At 41.2% G+C, this 18,532-nt stretch overlaps 1 protein-coding gene across 3 annotated transcripts in view; it reads left to right on the top strand.

The window, feature by feature from the left end:
* Window positions 1–18,532, top strand: part of SYN3 (synapsin III) — a 540,064-nt gene that overhangs the window by 31,668 nt on the left and 489,864 nt on the right. For all 3 annotated transcript variants that reach the window (XM_058308679.1, XM_058308680.1, XM_058308681.1), the window contains one exon: window positions 5,345–5,828. In XM_058308679.1, the coding sequence (XP_058164662.1) occupies window positions 5,518–5,828 (311 nt within the window). In that variant the 5' untranslated portion in view covers window positions 5,345–5,517. The remainder of the gene's footprint in view (window positions 1–5,344; window positions 5,829–18,532) is intronic.

The following is an 18,532-nucleotide window of genomic DNA, read 5'->3' as shown; positions in this document are numbered from 1 at the left end:
AGGTCAAGGAGGCCTGGGGCATAAACATTTTTGAAAAGCAATTTAATGCATTATATTTTGATCTGCTCAAAGACCTCTGAAATAGGTAAAACAGGGATTACAATCTCCACTCTGCAGATGAAGAATCTCTGATCTTGGAACTACTCAACTATGAGAGCCAGAGCTGGATCTCGAAGTCAGATACATTCCAAAGCCTGCTCTTGCTTAAATCCTGCAATCTGCCACGTTGCCTCCTAAACTAAAGCTAACAACTCTGTCAGATTTTCTGGCAGTGGAAAACATGCACTATCTATGAAGCAGTCAGAATAGTAACAGCTAACACAGACTGCTTGCCATGTGCCAGACATTGTTAGATACTGTATGTATATTAACTCACATTAGTCTCACAAAAACTCTGTAACAGAGGAAACTGAGAGGCTAAGTAACTTCCTTAGACTTTCGAGATATTAAGTAGCAGACAAGCTGGTTCCAGGCTCCCTGAAACAAACCTTCAGCTTACCTCCCTCGTCTAGCTGTGCCTAGCACCAGTGTGCTGAGGCTGTGGTGGTCTAGCCTGGGCTTGGGAAAGGGCTGGCACTTGAAGAGCCCCTTTTATGTAGGTCTTGAGTTCAAGCTTATTAGCAGTTTATAGGGTGGGATTTGACTGCCTTTTGCACGGCCACATCTTGCAAAAGAAATATCTCCCCCTTTGCCTATCATGGTACCCCAAATTCCACCACTGGAATCACCTTTATTGGGTCTTGAAGGCAGGTAGGAGGATTGCTTTAGGCCTTATGCAGTATATGTTATAAGTATATAATTCAAGTCAGCAGAATTGTTTTGTAGGTGTGATTGTGTGGAGGTGGTAGGTGATCTGGGCTGGACTTCTGACTTGAAGTCCTTTTCAGAAATTCTCTCTTGGGCTTGAATTCTGCATTCCTATGAGTCTGAGCGTCTATGAGTTTGACCCTCTGGGACAAGGTCCTGCCAAGAGGTCTGATCTTGAGGGTGAGGTGTAGATAAGGGTTGGAGGTTAGGAAGATGGATTTGGGAAGAGGTCTAGGGTTCAGAAACAAACATCACAACCTTCTCACTTTTTCTGGGATTGCGTTTACATGGGTGTATGCTTCTATGGTGAAGTGATCAACGGAGAACATTCCAAGATACTTTAATGGTCTCTGGAGAAAGGGATTAAATCTGGAAGGTGTGAGATTTAGTGCTGTGGGGCCTTGAATGAGGCAGTGCAAGGTAGTCAATCCCTCAGAGATTCTGGGTATTAATAGCTCTAAGTGGTGGTAGAGAACAGGATGGACTATTCAGCATCCTCATACCATTGTAAAGGCACAAGTACTAAGAGTGGTATCATCTTACCATTATTTGTATAATCATTTGCTGTTTCTAAAGCACTTCTATGTATTTTTCCATTAGCTCTCCCCAATAGCTAATTTGGATAGATAAGAATAAGTGATGGTAATAAGTAATAATAGCAGTTAGTGTGTATTGCACTCATTGTTCCAGACATCGGGCTAAGTGTGTTACATCTATCCTCTCATTCAGTTCTCACATCAGTTTTTTAAATTCACCACTATTTGTTAACTCCATTTCACAGATGAGGAAACCAAAGCATAGAGGTGGAATAAGCTGCCCCAAGACGCACAGCTATTAAGTTAGTAAGTGGCAGAGCTGGGAAGTGGAGTGCTTGCTTCTGAATGCTGTGCCACCATTAGTTTCATTGCCTCCCTGGGTATTAGCCAGGCAGTGGAGGAGGGAGGGAATAAGGGGTAAGGAGGGTTTTCGGTAGAGAGGAAAGCATATAAACAAGATGGAGGTATGGAACAGCATGGCTCCTTGGGAGTGCTCAGATGTTTTGCATGGCCTTGCAGAGGAGCAAGGAAGGCATTGAATAAAACCACAATGACCAGATCATGAAAGTCTTTCCATGTTAAGGGTGTGTTCTGTGTCCTGAAAGTTTGGGGAAGCTTTGATCTGCACAGGGCTGTAGTTTAGAAAGTTCACTTTGTGGAGGGTATTGAATTGTGGAGGTGTGTGCTTTGTGGAGGGTATTGAATTGGGGAGACTAGAGGTAAGGAGGCCAAAGAGGAGGCTATTGTGATAGTCCAGAGGAGAGATACTGACCAGCACCTGAAGCAAGAATGCGAAAGAAATGATGGGGAGGACAGGTTGACAGCTAAAGATGTTTGGGGAGATAGAATCAACAGGGCCTGGTGACTGAGTGGCTGAAAGCAGTGTGGGTTAAAGAGGTGCAAAGTCTGAGATCAGTTTTTGGGCCCAAGTATGTGGATGCATAGTGGTACAGTTCTGCAAAGTGGAGCATAAACTCATCTGGAAATGAGTGAGGAAATGAATCTGGGGTGTCTATGAAATACCTGAGGAGAAGTGCCCACACTCATGTCTAAATTGATCAGTTGCTCGTCTTTTCACAAAGTAGCTGGTTCCACATTGGGGTAACTTGTTCTTACAGGGTTCTTCCTGTTTGGTGCAAAACTGTCTCCCCTTGAATTACACCTTCTGTCCTCTGGCTCCACCAACAAGTCTAAGTCTCTAACCTTTTTTTTTTTTTCCCTTCCCAGTGGAGTCTGCATTCATGCAAGAGCTTCCAAGAATTAAGCTCAAAAATTTGCCTTATAAGTGGGAAAAGTGGACATGGTGGCTGATGGGTATGGGGAATGGCAGGAAGAGAGGAGATGTGGAGGCGCCTTTGGGACTTGGAGTTGCCCTGGATGGTGCTTCAGGGGCAATCACCGGACATTGTAAATCCTCCCAGGGCCCACTGGATGGAATGGGGGAGAATATGGGCCATGATGTGGACCATTGACCATGAGGTGCAGAGATGCCCAGAGATGTACTTACCAAATGCAATGGATGTGTCATGATGATGGGAGTGAGTGTTGCTGGGGGGGGAGGGGTGCGGTGGGGGTGGTGGGGTCGAATGGGACCTCATATTTTTTTAATGTAATATTTTTACAAAATCAATAAAAAAAAATTTGCCTTATAAAGTGCCTATTGGTTTGTCTTTTCTGCCCGGTGTGGTCACTCCTGCCCTCTAGTGCCAGCAGTGTGCTAGCACAGGGCTGTGCACCACCCAGCCTACTGGATTCTGAGTCTTCCTGCTCTTTCCCCGTGGACTTCTTTACCATAATCCCTCTCATCCCCGCCTGCCATCAGATTCCGTTTAGCTGTGAAGGAGTGGACTTGCTTACCATCACCCACAGTGACACACTTGAGGACTTTGTGTGTCTTATCTCTGCAATTCTAGGCTCTACAGGTTTAAATATCCTGTTTCCAAGAGAAGGGATGCTGCTACCAGAGTCCTAAAGGACCTTAAGCGTGTTGACACCTCATCACTTTGAACTCCTAGGGTGGAGAGACTAGCACGCCAATATTGGAGTCTCCAACTTGGCAGGAATAATCGACCCTAAACATCAGGAAGGGCGAAGGATGCTGTTTTGTACAAGAGGGCAGGTGCTATGTTTGTACCCAGAGGATACAGCTGGATATCCTTAGTATTATCCTTCCTAGTCTTGGTGGTAAGCAGGCAAGTGCAGAAGCCATGGCCTGAGAAAAATACATGGTGACTCAGACTCCTTAGGGATGAAGGTCCATGCCACTCCACAGGTAAGCCGCCTGGAGAGCAGCATTGCTAGCTAAGGATGAGGGCATCTAGAGTGGGTGGTAGGTGAGGAAGATCATGAGTATCAGTTATAGACATGAAAAAAGAAGCAGGAGCAGGGTTCTTCTTACTACCTTCTTACTACCATTCTAGGAAAAGAGTCCCAACAGATCCAGAAGGGGAGGCTGCTTCCCAAACTCATCATGTGAAATAGTTCAGTGGGCTGTAGTAGATGCCATGGTGTGCCATCTGACCTGCCCCCTCCAGGACCCAAACATGCATTTCCCCAGCTGTCAGATCGTTACAGGTTGAAGTTTATAAGCACATGTCTCTGTGACTTATCCTCAGCCAAAGAAAACCCCCTTTCCCCAGGCCACACCCCTTCCTAATGGGAAACTGGCATCCAATGACAACACTCTGTGTGTTCCTTACTACCACTTGCCAATATTACATAAACTCTTTTAGAAAATAGAGAAGGAAGGAATACTCCCTAGCATGTTTTGTGAGGTCAACCTTACCCGGATGCCAAAACTTGACAAAGACATTACCATAAAAGAAAATTACATATCAATATTCCTCATGACATGGATGTGAAAATGATCAACAAAATATTATCAGATTGAATATTTCATATTTATATATAAATGCATATAAAAGGATAATTCATTATGACTAAGTAGGGTTTATCCTGGGCATGCAAGTTAGATTTAACATTAGAAAATCATTCAATGTAATTCACTGTTTTAAGTGAATAAATGATTTTTTTTAAAGGCAAATAATCCTCTCAATAGATTTAGAAGACAAGTAAGAATACAGAGAAACTTTCTTAATCTGATGAAGTTCATTGACAAAAATCATACAGCAGTCATTATATTAATGGTAAAATATTGAATGTTTTCCCCCTAAGATTGGGAATGGGGTAAAATGCCTGCTTCTATCATTTTTATTTAGTACTAGACATCCTGGCTAGTATAGTAAATTAAGCAAAAGAGTTGGTTTCTTTTTTTGTTTTTGTTTTTAGGATGTGCCAGGGACCGAAACTGGGACCTCATAAGTGGGAAGTAGGCGCTCAACCACTTAAGCTAAATCTGCTCCCAATAATTTACTTTCTTTTTCTTCTGCTCATAAAGGCAATAAAAATGTATTCTGAAAACCTGGAAAATATAGATAATGGAAAGAAGAAAAACAAAGTCATATAACTGCATTACCAAAATATAATCACTGTTAACATTTTGATTTACTTTCTTTCCAAAGTTTTGTTATTCCAACTTTTATATGGTTGTAGTCATTCTGTACAAATAATTTTGTATCATGATTTTTTAAAATATTACAGCATAAGATTTTACTGTTACTGAAAACCCTTTTAAGAACCTTTTTTAATAGTCACAGAAGGTTTCATTGAGTCTGAGCTGTAGTTTGTTATCATGTGGTTGAATGTTAAGATACTTTCCAAAATTTTGCTTGTGTAAATAATGCTATGATAAATATTTGTGCATGAGTCTTTTTCTGTAACTCAGATGATTGCTTTGGGAGAGAATTCCAGTAAATGGAAATCGTAGGTAAAAAAGAGTATGTGTATTTTAAGACTCTTAATAGATATTGCCAAATTGCTTTCCAAAAGGATTTCCCAAATTACATTGCCACAGCAGCTGGGCAGGAAAATACCATCTTTCTTTGCCCTTGAAAGTGTGGAGGTCATTTCCACTAATGTGTTTGTTGGCTCATTTCCAACAGGTTAAGGGAAGACAGCTGAAGCGGCCTTCGGTTGGTACAGGAGGGCCCTGCCTCTTCGGTTGGTACAGGAGGTCCCAGGTCCCAACACTGAGCACTCCCTGTCCTGGGCAGCCTGTATTCTCAGCCTCATCTGGACAAGTCTGAGTAGGAACAAGCCATCTCCAACCACAGCCATGAATTTCCTCCGGCGGCGCCTCTCCGACAGCAGCTTCGTGGCCAACCTGCCTAATGGCTACATGACAGACCTGCAGCGCCCAGAAAGCTCCACCAGCTCCCCCGCCTCCCCAGCCATGGAGAGGAGGCACCCCCAGCCCCTGGCAGCCTCCTTCTCTTCTCCAGGATCCAGCCTTTTTAGCTCCTTCTCCAGTGCCATGAAGCCAACCTCACAAGTTCCATCAGGGTTGATGGAACCTCCAGGCCCCTCCACGCCTGTTGTTCAAAGGCCCAGGATCCTGCTGGTGATCGACGATGCCCATACAGACTGGTAAGCAGGAATCTGTAGGTGCTTGGCCACCTCCTGAGATGAGATGAGGTGGTGGTTAATTTGCCTCTTAGGGGTGAATAGACCAGAAGAGCTTGGCAAGGCTTAGGTGGTATCAGAGCCTGGCTGGAGGGAAGGAAACTCTTTACCAAGTGGCTTCTGTGCCAGGCACCTTAGCACCTACTTTGTGTTAGACTCTTCTAGGACCTCTCCACAGTCTCTCACCTGCAATTCCAAAATGTGAAAAGCTGTGAAAACTAGAAAATATTTTGAAACCCATTTGGTGGCAGTACCTGATATAAATATAAGTGAAGCTATGATGGTCTTGCTTATACTACTCAGTGTGCTTATTCATATGATTTGTTGCAAACATCTTAGTACATCTGATTATTGGGCACTGCCCAGACCCTTCTGGAGGTGGTATTTAATATATGGTATGTGCACCATATTTTCTTCCTAAAAAAAAGGAAAAAATCTTAAATCTGAAATACTTCTGGCAGGTTGCTTAAATTCTCTCAGTCTCAGGACCCTTCCCCTATAAAATGGAGTGGTTTTGAGGGTAGATAAACCAATGTAGGTCCCAAGTCCGTATCCCAAACCCTTGGGACCACAGTGCCTGGGTTTGCACACTTGCTCTCCTACCTACTGGCAATCCAGCTCCAGACCTGTCCTCTTAACACCAAAAGTAGGAGGGAATTTTGGCAAGAGGAGTTTTTCCTAGTATATTTCAATAATGCTGAAAATACCCACAGTTAAATTAGGCTTGAGAACAAAAATCTTTGGTGTCTGGAGTCCTTCTTGCCCCTTGGCAGTAAAGAGGGGAGAAATGAGAAAGTGAGACTCATTAACTCACCCAGATGTTGGCTCTGCATTCATTCCTTTTAGCCTCTTCTTAGGCAAAGCCCCACCAGATAGTGGGGGATAGAGACCTAATGTGTGTCAGTGTCATAATGGCAGTTGCCCAATACTTCAGCACTGAGCACCCATTCAGTGCAAGAAACAGTCTTAGGTGCTCAGGAATAATGGTGAACAGGTCCCTGGTCACATGGAACTGTAATTAGGGCATAGGTCTCTACACCAAATTTTTGGTAGAAAGAGGTGATATGTATTATCAGTACAACTGCAGACAAAGAATTTGTAGTCCAGAGAGTAAACCCAGACATGGAGATATATAAGCAGCCCAATCTAGGGCAGAGACGTTGATGGATGGGGGGCAGAGCAGTTCTGATATGGGCTCATGGGTGGCCACTGGGGCTAGTGGACAAGGTTGCAGGTGTGTGTCTTCAAAGGCTGCTACATAATAGGCATCCACTAAATATGTGTTAAATGAATCAATTAATGCGTACAATCCATTAAGCATTCCAGATGACTTTCTGCTATTTTAACATGCATGTGTACATTCACATTCATTCCTTAAGAGGTTAACTCAGGGCTCTAGAAAAATGACAAATAACAGGTTGAGAATGCTTCAGCCTATACTATGGAGTGGGAGCTATGCATAGTTTATGTGCTGATTAGGCTAATGTGTCAACTGGGCTATCTGTAATACAAGGACCTTTATGGACCTTAGTCATCAGTGAGTTCATTGCATAGATGACTGATTATATCTACAATCACCAAGGAGATTGCCATGAGCAATGAGTGATGTTTTATCCAATCAGTTGAATGCCTTAAAATGGGAAGAGATTTCAACATTTGGAGAGAATTTTCCAGCTTGACTTTGGACAGCCAACATCTTCTGGCAACTCATCAAAGACCTTCTTTGCAGCTCCTAGTTTGCAGCCTGCCTGTAGAATTTGTACTTGTGCATTCCCGTGGTCATGTGAGAGAATTTTATAAAATCTCCTACTATTTATAGATTTCTTTTGTCAATTCTGTTTCCCTAGAGATCCTTGAGTAGTACAGCTTGGTACTAGGAATGGTTCTTAAAAAACAGAATCTTAACCATGAAATTTCTGGGAGTTTTGCAATTGGTTCTCTACTCTAATTGAACTCAAGAGTACTAATAATTCCCTTTCCAATAATCAAGGGGCCACTAACAATCCATGGCATGAGTTAGCAACGGAGATAAGCAAAATATAACCACTGGATTCCCCTACTTCCATGCTTATAAGAGGCAAGGATCTGGGTGAGAGTGTTTTCAACACCTTAACAGTGTTGTAGAATCAAAAGGTGTAATGATATTGGCTGGCTCCTCCTAGATACTCTGGATAAAGTTAAAAAAGAAAGAGATGAGTTAAAGACTTCAAATTTGAAACTTAATCACTGCATGAATGATGTGAAAGTTTCTGTGTATGCTCTGAAGGAAAATCTTGTTTCATGCCGCCACAGACTTAAGATCTGTGAAAACCAGACTCAGTCTCATTGTATGAGTAGCAGAGTTACAAAGGAAACTAAAATCTCAACCTCACAAGGTATCTGCTGTTAAAGTGAAGGCGTTGACTGGAAAGGAGTAGAATCCAAAGCATTGGGATGGAGACTTACGGGATAATGATATTGGTGGGGACATTGGAACCCTAAATTCTGCTGAGACTTTGCCAGATAAACCTGTGATGGCCTTTCCTATGGAGATCACTCAATGACAAGCCTCTATCACCCAGCCTTCAGCCTGTCCCAGGGATTCTGGACCTCCTCCCAGCCCTGAGGTGGGTACCAGCCAAACTAAAGCCTGCATTGCCCAGCTGCCAGCCTGCCTCAGGGAATCTGGACCTTCTCTCAACCCCAAGGCAGGTATTAGCCAAACTCCAGCATGCACTGTCCAATCTCCATCCTGCCCTGAGGAATCTGCCTTCCAACCCTTGCCTGAAGAAATTAATCCTGTATCACCAGAAGAAAATTCAAAGGAATACCCTGAGGGCAGTAGCTATGGCATTTCTAATCCTTCTCCTTACGCACTCCCATCACCCTTCTTCTCTTTGAAACCTATTATTAAAATCACAACAAGCCCCCAAAGGTGAAGTAAAAAGTGTGACCCATGAGAAAGTATGCTATACTCTAAAAGAAGTGCATGAGTTTCCTAACTTATATAAACAGAAATCAGGGGAATATGTGTGGGAATGGACACTAAGGGTATGGGATAATGGTGGAAGGAATAGAAGGCTGAATTTATTGATACGGACCCATTAAGCAGAAATTCTGGATCCAACACTGTAACTTGAGGGGTTAGAAAGTGTTCTAACAGTTTGTTTGGGTGGCTGACTGAAACATGGACCAAAAGATGGCCTACAATGTCTGAGGTTTTGATGACCTATTTGCCCTGGTGTACAGTAAAAGAGGAAATTCAAAGTCTTAGAGAGACTGGAATGCTAGAATGGATTTACCATTTAAGACCTGCCCACCAACCCCAGGAATGTCCATAGGACATACCTTTAACCATCACTGTGAGGAATAAATTTGTGAGATTAACTCCATCTTCTCTGAAGAGCTCTTTGGTTGCTCTTCTCTATAGTCTAGATAGTACTGTAGGAGCTACTGCAATGGAACTAGAATCCTTAAACATTATGGGGATGATTGGATTTCAGGCTGGGAAAAGTCTAATATCAGCAGTTAATCACCAAAGTTAAGGTGGGTGTGGCTACTGCAATGAAAGGCAGACTCTGAGTCCCATAGAGCTATGGCATTGCTAATAGATCATGGGGTACCTAGAAGTGAAATAGATGGGCCATCTACTAAATTCCTACTTGATCTGAATAAGAAGAGTTCTAGGTTGAATAACAAAATCCTAACTTGAATTACAGACACAGAGAATCATAGCCCCTTAATCAATTCCCATATTGAGACATTTTCAGGCCCATAGCCCATTGAATGAGGAGAAGGCAGGTCCCCTTGTAGAGGATCCTATTAACCACTGCCCAAAATTTATACTCTTAATCTTCCTCCCAGCTTTCCCCAAGGAGACCTATGGCTTTTTACCAGGGTAACTGTGTATTGGGGGAAAGGAAATGATCAGACATTTTGGGGATTATTAGACACTGGGTCTGAAGTGACATTAATTCCAGGAGACCCAATATGTCACTGTGGTCTACAAGTCAGAGTAGGGACTTATGGAGGTGAAGTGATTAATGGAATTTTAGCTTAAGTGTGTCTCACAGTGGGCCAGTGGGTCTCCAGACCCTTTCTGTGATGATTTCCTCAGTTCCAGAATGCATAATAGGAATAGGCATACTCAGTAACTGGCAGAATCCCCACATTGGATCTCTGATTGTGGAGTGAGGGCTACTATGATAGGAAAGGCCAAGTGGAAGCCACAGAACTGCCCCTACCTAGCAAAAGAGTAAATAAAATGCAATACTGGATTCCTGGAGGGATTGCAGGAATTAGTGCCACCATCAAGGATTTGAAGGATGCAGGGGTGGTGAATCCCACTACATCCCCATTCAACTCTCCTATTTGGCTGATACAGAAAACAGGTGAATCTTGGAGGATGACAGTAGATTATCATAAACTTAACCAGATGGTGACTCCAATCACAGATGCTGTCCCAGATGTAGTTTCATTGTTTGAGCAAATCAGTACATCCCCTAGTACCTGGTATGCAGCTATTAATCTGGCAAATGCTTTTTTCTCAATTGCCATTACTAAGGACCACCAGCAACAGTTTGCTTTCAGCTGGCAGGGCCAGCAATATACCTTCACTGTCCTGCCTCAGGTATATCAACTCTCCAGCCCTGTGTCATAATATTTTCTATAGGGACCTTGATTGTCTCTCCTTCCCACAGACATCACACTGGTCCCATTATATTGATATGTTGATAGGACCTAGTGAGCAAGAAGTAGCAATGACTCTAGATTTGTTGGTAAGGCATTTGCATGAGAGAAGATGGGAAATGAATCTAAGAAAAATGCATGCGCCTTACACCTTGGTGAAATTTCTAGGTATACAGTGGTGTGGGGCATGTCAAAATATCCCTTCTAAAGTGAAGGACAAGCTGTTGCATTGACCCATTCTGTGACCAAAAGAGGCATAATGCTTAGTTGGTCTCTCTGGATTTTGGAGATAACACATTCCTCCTTTGGGTATGCTACTCTGGCCCATTTACTGAGTGACCAGAAAAACTGCTGATTTTGATTGGGGATGGGAACAAAAGGAGGTTGTGTGACAAGTCCAGGCTGTTGTGCAAGCTGCACTACCACTTGGGCCATATGATCTAGCAGATCCAATGGTGATGGAAGTGTCAGTGAGAAATAGAGATTCCATCTGGAGCCTTTGCAGGCCTCTATAGGAGAATCACAACACAGACCCTTAGAATTTTGGAGCAAAGCCCTGCCATCCTCTGCAGGTAGCTACTCTCCTTTTGAGAAAAAGCTTTTGGCCTGCTACTGTGCCTTAGTAGGGACTGAATGCTAAATCATGGGCCACCAAGTTACCATGAGACCTGAGTTGCCTATCAAAACCCACCAAACCATAAAATTGGGCATGCACATCAGCACTCCATAATAAATTGGAAGTGGTATATATGAGATAGGGCTCAAGTGGGTTTGGAAGGCACAGGTAAGTTACATAAGGAAGTAGCCCAAATGCCCATTGTCACTACTCCTGCCATGTTACCTTCTCTTTCCCTGCCCACAACTTTGGCCTTTTGGGGAGTTCCTTACAATCAGTTGACTGAGGAAAAGAATACTCAGGCCTGGCTTACAGATGGTTCTGCACAATGTGCAGGTACCACCCAAAAGCGGATGGCTGCAGCACTACAGCTCCTTTCTGGGACACCCCTGAAGGACAGTGGTGAGGGAAAATCCTCACAGTGGGCAGAACTTTGAGCAGTGCACCTGGTTGTTCATTTTGCTTGGAAGGAGAAATAGCTGGAGGTGCATTGTACACTGATTCATGGGTTGTTGTCATTGGTTTGGCTGGATGATCAGGGACTTGGAAGGAACATGATTGGAAAGTTGGTTACAAAGAGGTCTGGGGAAGAGGTATGTGGATAGACCTTTCTGAGTGGGCAAAAAGCATGAAAATATTTGTGTCCCACATGAATGCTCATTAGAGAGTGACTTCAGCAGAGGAAGATTTTAGTAATCAAGTGGATAAGGTGACCCTCTCTGTGGTTAATGCTCAGCCTCTTTCCCCATCCACTCCTGTCATTACCTAATGGACTCATGAACAAAGTGGCCTTCATTAGCAACATGGACTTCCCCTCTCAAAGACTTTCTTGGCTACAGCCACTGCTGAGTGCTAAACTTCCAGCAGTGCTGACCCACTCAGTGCCTGAGTGTGGGTCCCATTCACAGAGGTGATCAGCCTGCTACCTGGTGGCAGGTTAATTACATTGGACTGCTTCCATCATGGAAGGAGCAGAGATTTATTTTAACTGGAATGGACACATAGTCCAGATATGGGTTTGCATTCCCTGCATGCAATACTTCTCTCAAAACTACCATCTGTGGACTTACTGAGTGTCTTATCCACTGCCATGGCATTCCACAGAACATTGCTTCTGATAAAGGAACCCACTTCACAGCAAATGATGTGTGGGAATGGGCACATGACCATGGAATTCACTGGTCTTACCACGTTCCCCATCATCCTGAGATAGCTGGATTGATAGAATAGTGGAATGACCTTTTGAAGACTCAGTTATGATGCCAACTAGGTAGCAATAACTTACAGGGCTGGGGCAGTATTCTCCAGGAGGCTGGCTGTGTATGCTCTAAATCAGCATCCACTCTATGGTGCTGTTTCTTCCATAGTCAGGATTCATGGGCCCAGGAATCAAGGAGTGATCCACTAGGAAAATTTTTATGTCCTGTCCCTGAAATCTTAATCTCTGCTGATCTACAGGTCTTAGTTCCAAAAGGAGGCTTGCTTCCACCAGGGAATACTGCCACCTGGCCACTTTCTACTCCTCATGCCTCTGAATCAGCAGGCAGAGAAGGAAATTACTGTATTGGTTGGGGTGATTGGTCCTGACTACCAAGGGGAAATAGGACTACAACTACTCAATGGAGGTAAAAAAAGGGTTTGCCTGGAATACAGGAGATCCTCTAGGACATCTCTTAGTACTGCCATGTCCTGTGATTAAAGTCAATGGAAAAATGCAACAACCTAATCCAAGCAGGACTAACAATGGCCCAGAATCTTCAGGAATGGAAGTTTGGTTACCCCAACAGGCAAAGAACCATGGCCAGCTGAGGTGCTTGATAAGGGTAATGGAAACATGGAATGGATATTGGAAAAAGGTAGATAGGAACTTGGACCATGTGACCAGTTACAGAAACAAGGACTATAATGTTCATGAATATTTATTCCTCATCTTGTTATGAGTAAGATTGTTTATGTACATAAAATGACTATCTTTGTTTTCTTCCTTAATTTTTCCCCTTATCATATGACATAAGTTGTATTAGTTTCATGTCATAACATTTATGGATGTCAAGTTTAAGAGTGAATACTTGCACCCTATTCGTAGGGAATTAATGTGTTTTTGGTTGTATGCAGGACAGTTGAATATTGTTAGGTAGAAATATATATGTGTGTGTCTGTTATTGTTTTTAATTAAAGACTAAGTATGGTTTAAGATAACTGTATGGCTGCCAAGTTGACAAGGGGTGGACTATGATGGTTAAGCTTATGTGTCAACTCAGCAAGGTTATTGTGTCCAGTTGTTTGGTCAGTTAAGCACTGGGCTAATTGTAAGACAAGGACATTGATGGACTTTAGTCACCAGTGAGTTCATTGCATAGATGGCTGATTATATCTACAATCAGCCAAGGAGATTGCTATCATGTGATGTTTTATTCCATTAGTTGAATGCCTTAAAAGGGGAAGTGATTTCAGCATTTAGAGAGAATTTTCCAGCTTGACTTTGGACAGCCAACATCTCCTGGGAACTCATCAAGGATCTTCATTGGAGCCCCTGTTTTAAAGCCATTCTGTGGAATTTGTACTTGTGCATCTCCACAGTCTCATGAGAAAATTTTATAAAATCTCATACTATTTACAGATACCTCCTGTCAATTCTGTTTCCCTGGAGAACCCAGACTAATACAGTTTATAATACATATGCAGTTCATAGCCAATGTTACACTATCTTCCATAGGCTCAGATGTCAATTTTCACTTTCCTGAAATCACTAAATTTCATGTGATTTGGTCATGTGAATTACCTGTTATGGTCCAGTCTGGGTCATCTTTGGCATGGGAATGTCTGCTCCTTGCTTGAAGGTTGTTCATATGTCATCTTATTTGTCTCAGCTTATGTATTTATGTATGTAAAGTACTGTCTTTAGGTTCTGAGCTTAGGGATTGATTTCTGCAGAGGCATTTCTTCCAGGAACTCTTCCCATTATAATGCTGCTGCCCATTCCACCTGATGATCGAAAAATAACTGCATGATGGGAAACGGACTTTGGCCCAGTGGTTAGGGCGTCCGTCTACCATATGGGAGGTCCGCGGTTCAAACCCCGGGCCTCCTTGACCCGTGTGGAGCTGGCCATGCGCAGCGCTGATGCGCGCAAGGAGTGCCGTGCCATGCAAGGGTGTCCCCCGCGTGGGGGAGCCCCACGCGCAAGGAGTGCGCCCGTGAGGAGAGCCGCCCAGCGTGAAAAGAAAGAGCAGCCTGCCCAGGAATGGCGCCACCCACACTTCCCGTGCCGCTGACGACAACAGAAGCGGACAAAGAAACAAGACGCAGCAAATAGACACCAAGAACAGACAACCAGGGTAGGGGGGGAAATTAAATTAAATAAATAAATCTTTGAAAAAAAAAAAAAAAAAAGAAAAATAACTGCATGAAACTCACAGTGCTCTTTCTTTAACTCAACCTAGATTTTGAGTGTTCTCTGCTGACTGTTACACCTGGCTAAATCAGGACTTTCTGTGTTATGGTGATAGAAGGATACTTAAAAGTCCATTTGTCATGAAAGTTACTTCATGTATGGAGTTCGAGCTTTAAAAAAAATGGCAGGATGGTGCAACAGTTAAAACCGCAGACTTTGGTACACAAAATAGCAGAATAGGAAGCTTTACAGATCACTCCTTCCAGAAGAAAAATGAATGAGCTGGGGGGAAAATTGGAATTAACTAGGTGATAACCCTGGAATTAGATTGGACATTTAGAAAAATTATGGGATTGCCAGAGATCTTAGCTTTTGTAAGTGGAGAGAGTGCAAACAAGCAACTCCACAGCCATGGTTATGAAAACAGTGGCAGCTTCAGAAATGTGGCTTGGATTCCAGAAGTGGCTAGCTGGGTCTAGAGCAGGCAGAAGAAACCTCATTCTTCACAATTTGGGGTTAGAGATCAAAGTTGATATGGAGGATTCCTGAGGCACCAGCATGCACTTTGGCCTTGGTTTCAGTCCTCTGGGCAACAATGACTTCCAACCTCCCACCAGCATCCACCAGGATGTAAAGAGCCAGTGCACCTTATTTTCACTGGTTTTCTTTCTTTTGTGTGTGGGTGTTTCCTGGTCTGGCAGATCCCCAAGGACCAGCATTGATACTGGCCTCAGCTTTGGCCCTCTCAGCAGCAAGGCTTCTAGTCTCCCACCAGCATCTACCCGGACGTTATGGTTGGTTTTCTTTGTTTTATTTTTTTTCATTTTTGTTTGTATGCTTCTTGGTCTGTCAGATATTTGAGGGACCAGCACCAATGGTAGACTTGGTTTCAGGCCTCTAGATAGCATGGTCCTCTGGCCTCATATGGGCATCTGCTAGTATGCAAAGAGCTAGGGCACCTTTTTTTAGTTGATTTTCTTTTTTCTCTTTTTTGTTTTTTGTTATGGCAGATCCCTTAGGGACCAGTACAGATGCTGGCCTCAACTTTATCCTTGACAGCAGCAACTTCACACTGTCCACCATCAATTCCAAAAGATTTGGAGAAGCAGGACACTGTTGTTATTTTCTGTAGACATTTTGTTTTTCTGTTTTTCTTCTCCCTCTTCATTTCTTTCCTCTTTTTTTTTTTTTTTTTTTTTTGTTATTTCTCTTTTTTTCACTTGGTCTGATGGACTGTAGGCAAATTAGATTTCCAGAGTGATCACAACATAATACTCCAAATATCCAGTTCTCAAAAAAAATTATGAAACATTCAAGCAGTCAGAAAAGTATGGTCCTGTCACAGGACAAAAATAATTTGATGGAAACTATCCCAGAGGAAGTTCTAATTAAAGATCTCAGATCAACTCTTTTAAATAGGATCAATGAACTAAAGGAAAACATGGACAAAGAACCAAAGGGAATTTATAAAACAATATATGAACAAAATGAAATTTTCATTAATGAGAGAAAAAATATCAATTCTCTTTTGTTATAATGTAATTATAATTACTATTTTCCAAATAGAAATTCTGAGGCTGAAAATACAATAACTTAAATGAAAAACACAATAAAAGGGTTCAACAGTAGATTGAAGCAGACAGAGGAAAGGATAAGTGAACTTGAAAATGAGACAATTGAAATTATCTAGTTTGAGGAGCAGAAAGAAAAAAAGAATGAAAAAAAAATGAACAGTCTGAGGAACCAGTGGGACACCATCAAGGATATCAATATATGCATCACAGGAGTCCCCAAAGAAGAAGAGATAAAAAAAATGGAGCAGAAAAAATACCTGAAGAAATAATGGCTAGATGTATCCCAAATCTGATGCAAGATACAAATATAAGAATCTCAATGAACTCCAAGAAGTTTAAACTCAAAGAGACCGACACCAAGACACATTATAGTTAAATTATCAAAACCTGAAAAAAAAAAGAGAATTTTGAAAACAGCAAGAGAGAAGCGATGTGTCACATACAAAGGATATGTAATAAGGTTAACATTGATTTCTCATTAGAAGCCATGGAGGTCAGAAGGTAATGGGGTGACATATTTAAAGTGCTGAAAGAAAAGAATTTTCAACCAAGAATAATACATCCAGCAAAAATGTTCTTCAAAAATGAGGGAGAAATTAAGACATTTCCAGATAAGCAAACTCTGGAGGAGATCATTCCACTACACATACCTTATAAGAAATACTAAAAGTACTACTTCATGTTGAAAGGAAAGGACACTAGAGAGTAATTCCAAGCTGTGTGAAGAACAAAAACCTCCAGTTTAAGTAACTATATGGGTAAATACAAATGCTAATATTATTGCATTTTTCATTTGTAACACTTTCTTTTACTTCTTATATGACTCAAATTTCAAATGCACAAAAATAATCATAAACCTTTGTTATTGAACACAATGTATAAAGATATAATTTATGAAAAGAAATATAAAGGGAAAGGACAGAGGGATATAAGAACAGAATGTGTTTAGGGTACTAAATTTAAGTTGGTATCAATACAAACTAAATTGTAATAGATTTAGTATGTTAAATGTAATCTCTATGGCAAAGAAAATATCTTAAAAATCTACACAAAGGGAAATGAGAAGTGATTCAAAATGGCTCATTTCAAAAGGTCATCTAAACAAAAAGGAAGGCAGTAATGGAGGAAAAGAGGGACAAAATAGGTATATAAGACACACAAAAATTTAGCAAAATGATAGAAATCTTGCCTCATTAGTAATTACCTTAAATGGATTAAACTTTCCAATCAAAATGCAGAAATTAGCAGAACGCATAAAGAAGCATGACCCAACTATATGCTGTTACAAGAGACTCATCTTAGATCCAAAGACACAAACCAGTTGAAAATGAAAAGATGGAAAATATTCCTTGCAAATAATAAATTAAAGAGAGCTTGGTGATTATATTAACATTAGTAAAAGTAAACTTTAAGTCAAAAACTGTTAAACAAAGAATGCCATTATATATTGTTAAAAGAATCAATTCAAAAGGAAGATATAACAACAAAAATATATATGCAACTAAAAAGAGGGACCCAAAATATATAAAGCAAGTATTGACAGAATTGAAGGGAGAAATAGACCATTCTATAATAATAGGGAGATATCAATACTGGATAGAACATCTAGACAGAAGGCCAACAAGGAAATAGATGACATGAATAACACAATAAACCAACAAGATCAAACAGATGTATCTAGAACACTTCACCCAACAACAGAATGTACATTCTTTTCAAGTGCACATGGATCATTCTCCAGGATAGACCATATATCAGGGCATACATTTTAAAATATTACAAGATAATACAAAGTAACGTCTCTGACCAAAATGGATTGAAGCTAGACCTCAGTAACAGAAGGAAAACTGAAAAAGTTACATATATTTGGAAATTAAACAGCACACTCTTAAACAACCAATAGCTGAAAGAAGAAATTACAAGGGAATTTAGAAAATACTTAGAGATTAAAGAAAACAAAAACATAACTTACCAAAACATATGTGATGCCACGAAGACTGTGTTCAGAGGTATATGAATGTATGAATAGCTTTGAATGTCTGCATTTAAAAAGAATGATCTCATATCAGTAACCTAACTGCATCTCAAGGAACTAGAAAAATATACAATATAAGCCTAAAGTTAGCAGAAGGAATGAAATAATTAATATTAGAGTGGAGATAAATGAAATAGAGAATAGAAAAAACAATAGAATCAACAAAAATTAAAAGTTGGTTCTGTAAAAAAAATCAATAGAATTAGCAAACCTTTACCTACACTGACAAGGAAAAAAAAGAGAATAGACACATAAATAAAAGAAAAAGAAATTAAAATGGTGACATCACAACTGCCACTGCAGAAATAAAAAGGATTCTAAGGGAATGCTATGAACAATTGTACACCAACAAATTAGACAATCTACATGAAATGGAAAAAA

The sequence above is a fragment of the Dasypus novemcinctus genome, chromosome 12 (assembly GCF_030445035.2).
Source record: "Dasypus novemcinctus isolate mDasNov1 chromosome 12, mDasNov1.1.hap2, whole genome shotgun sequence".
NCBI classification, from domain to species: domain Eukaryota; kingdom Metazoa; phylum Chordata; class Mammalia; order Cingulata; family Dasypodidae; genus Dasypus; species Dasypus novemcinctus.
This window is presented reverse-complemented; position numbering and strand designations above follow the sequence as displayed.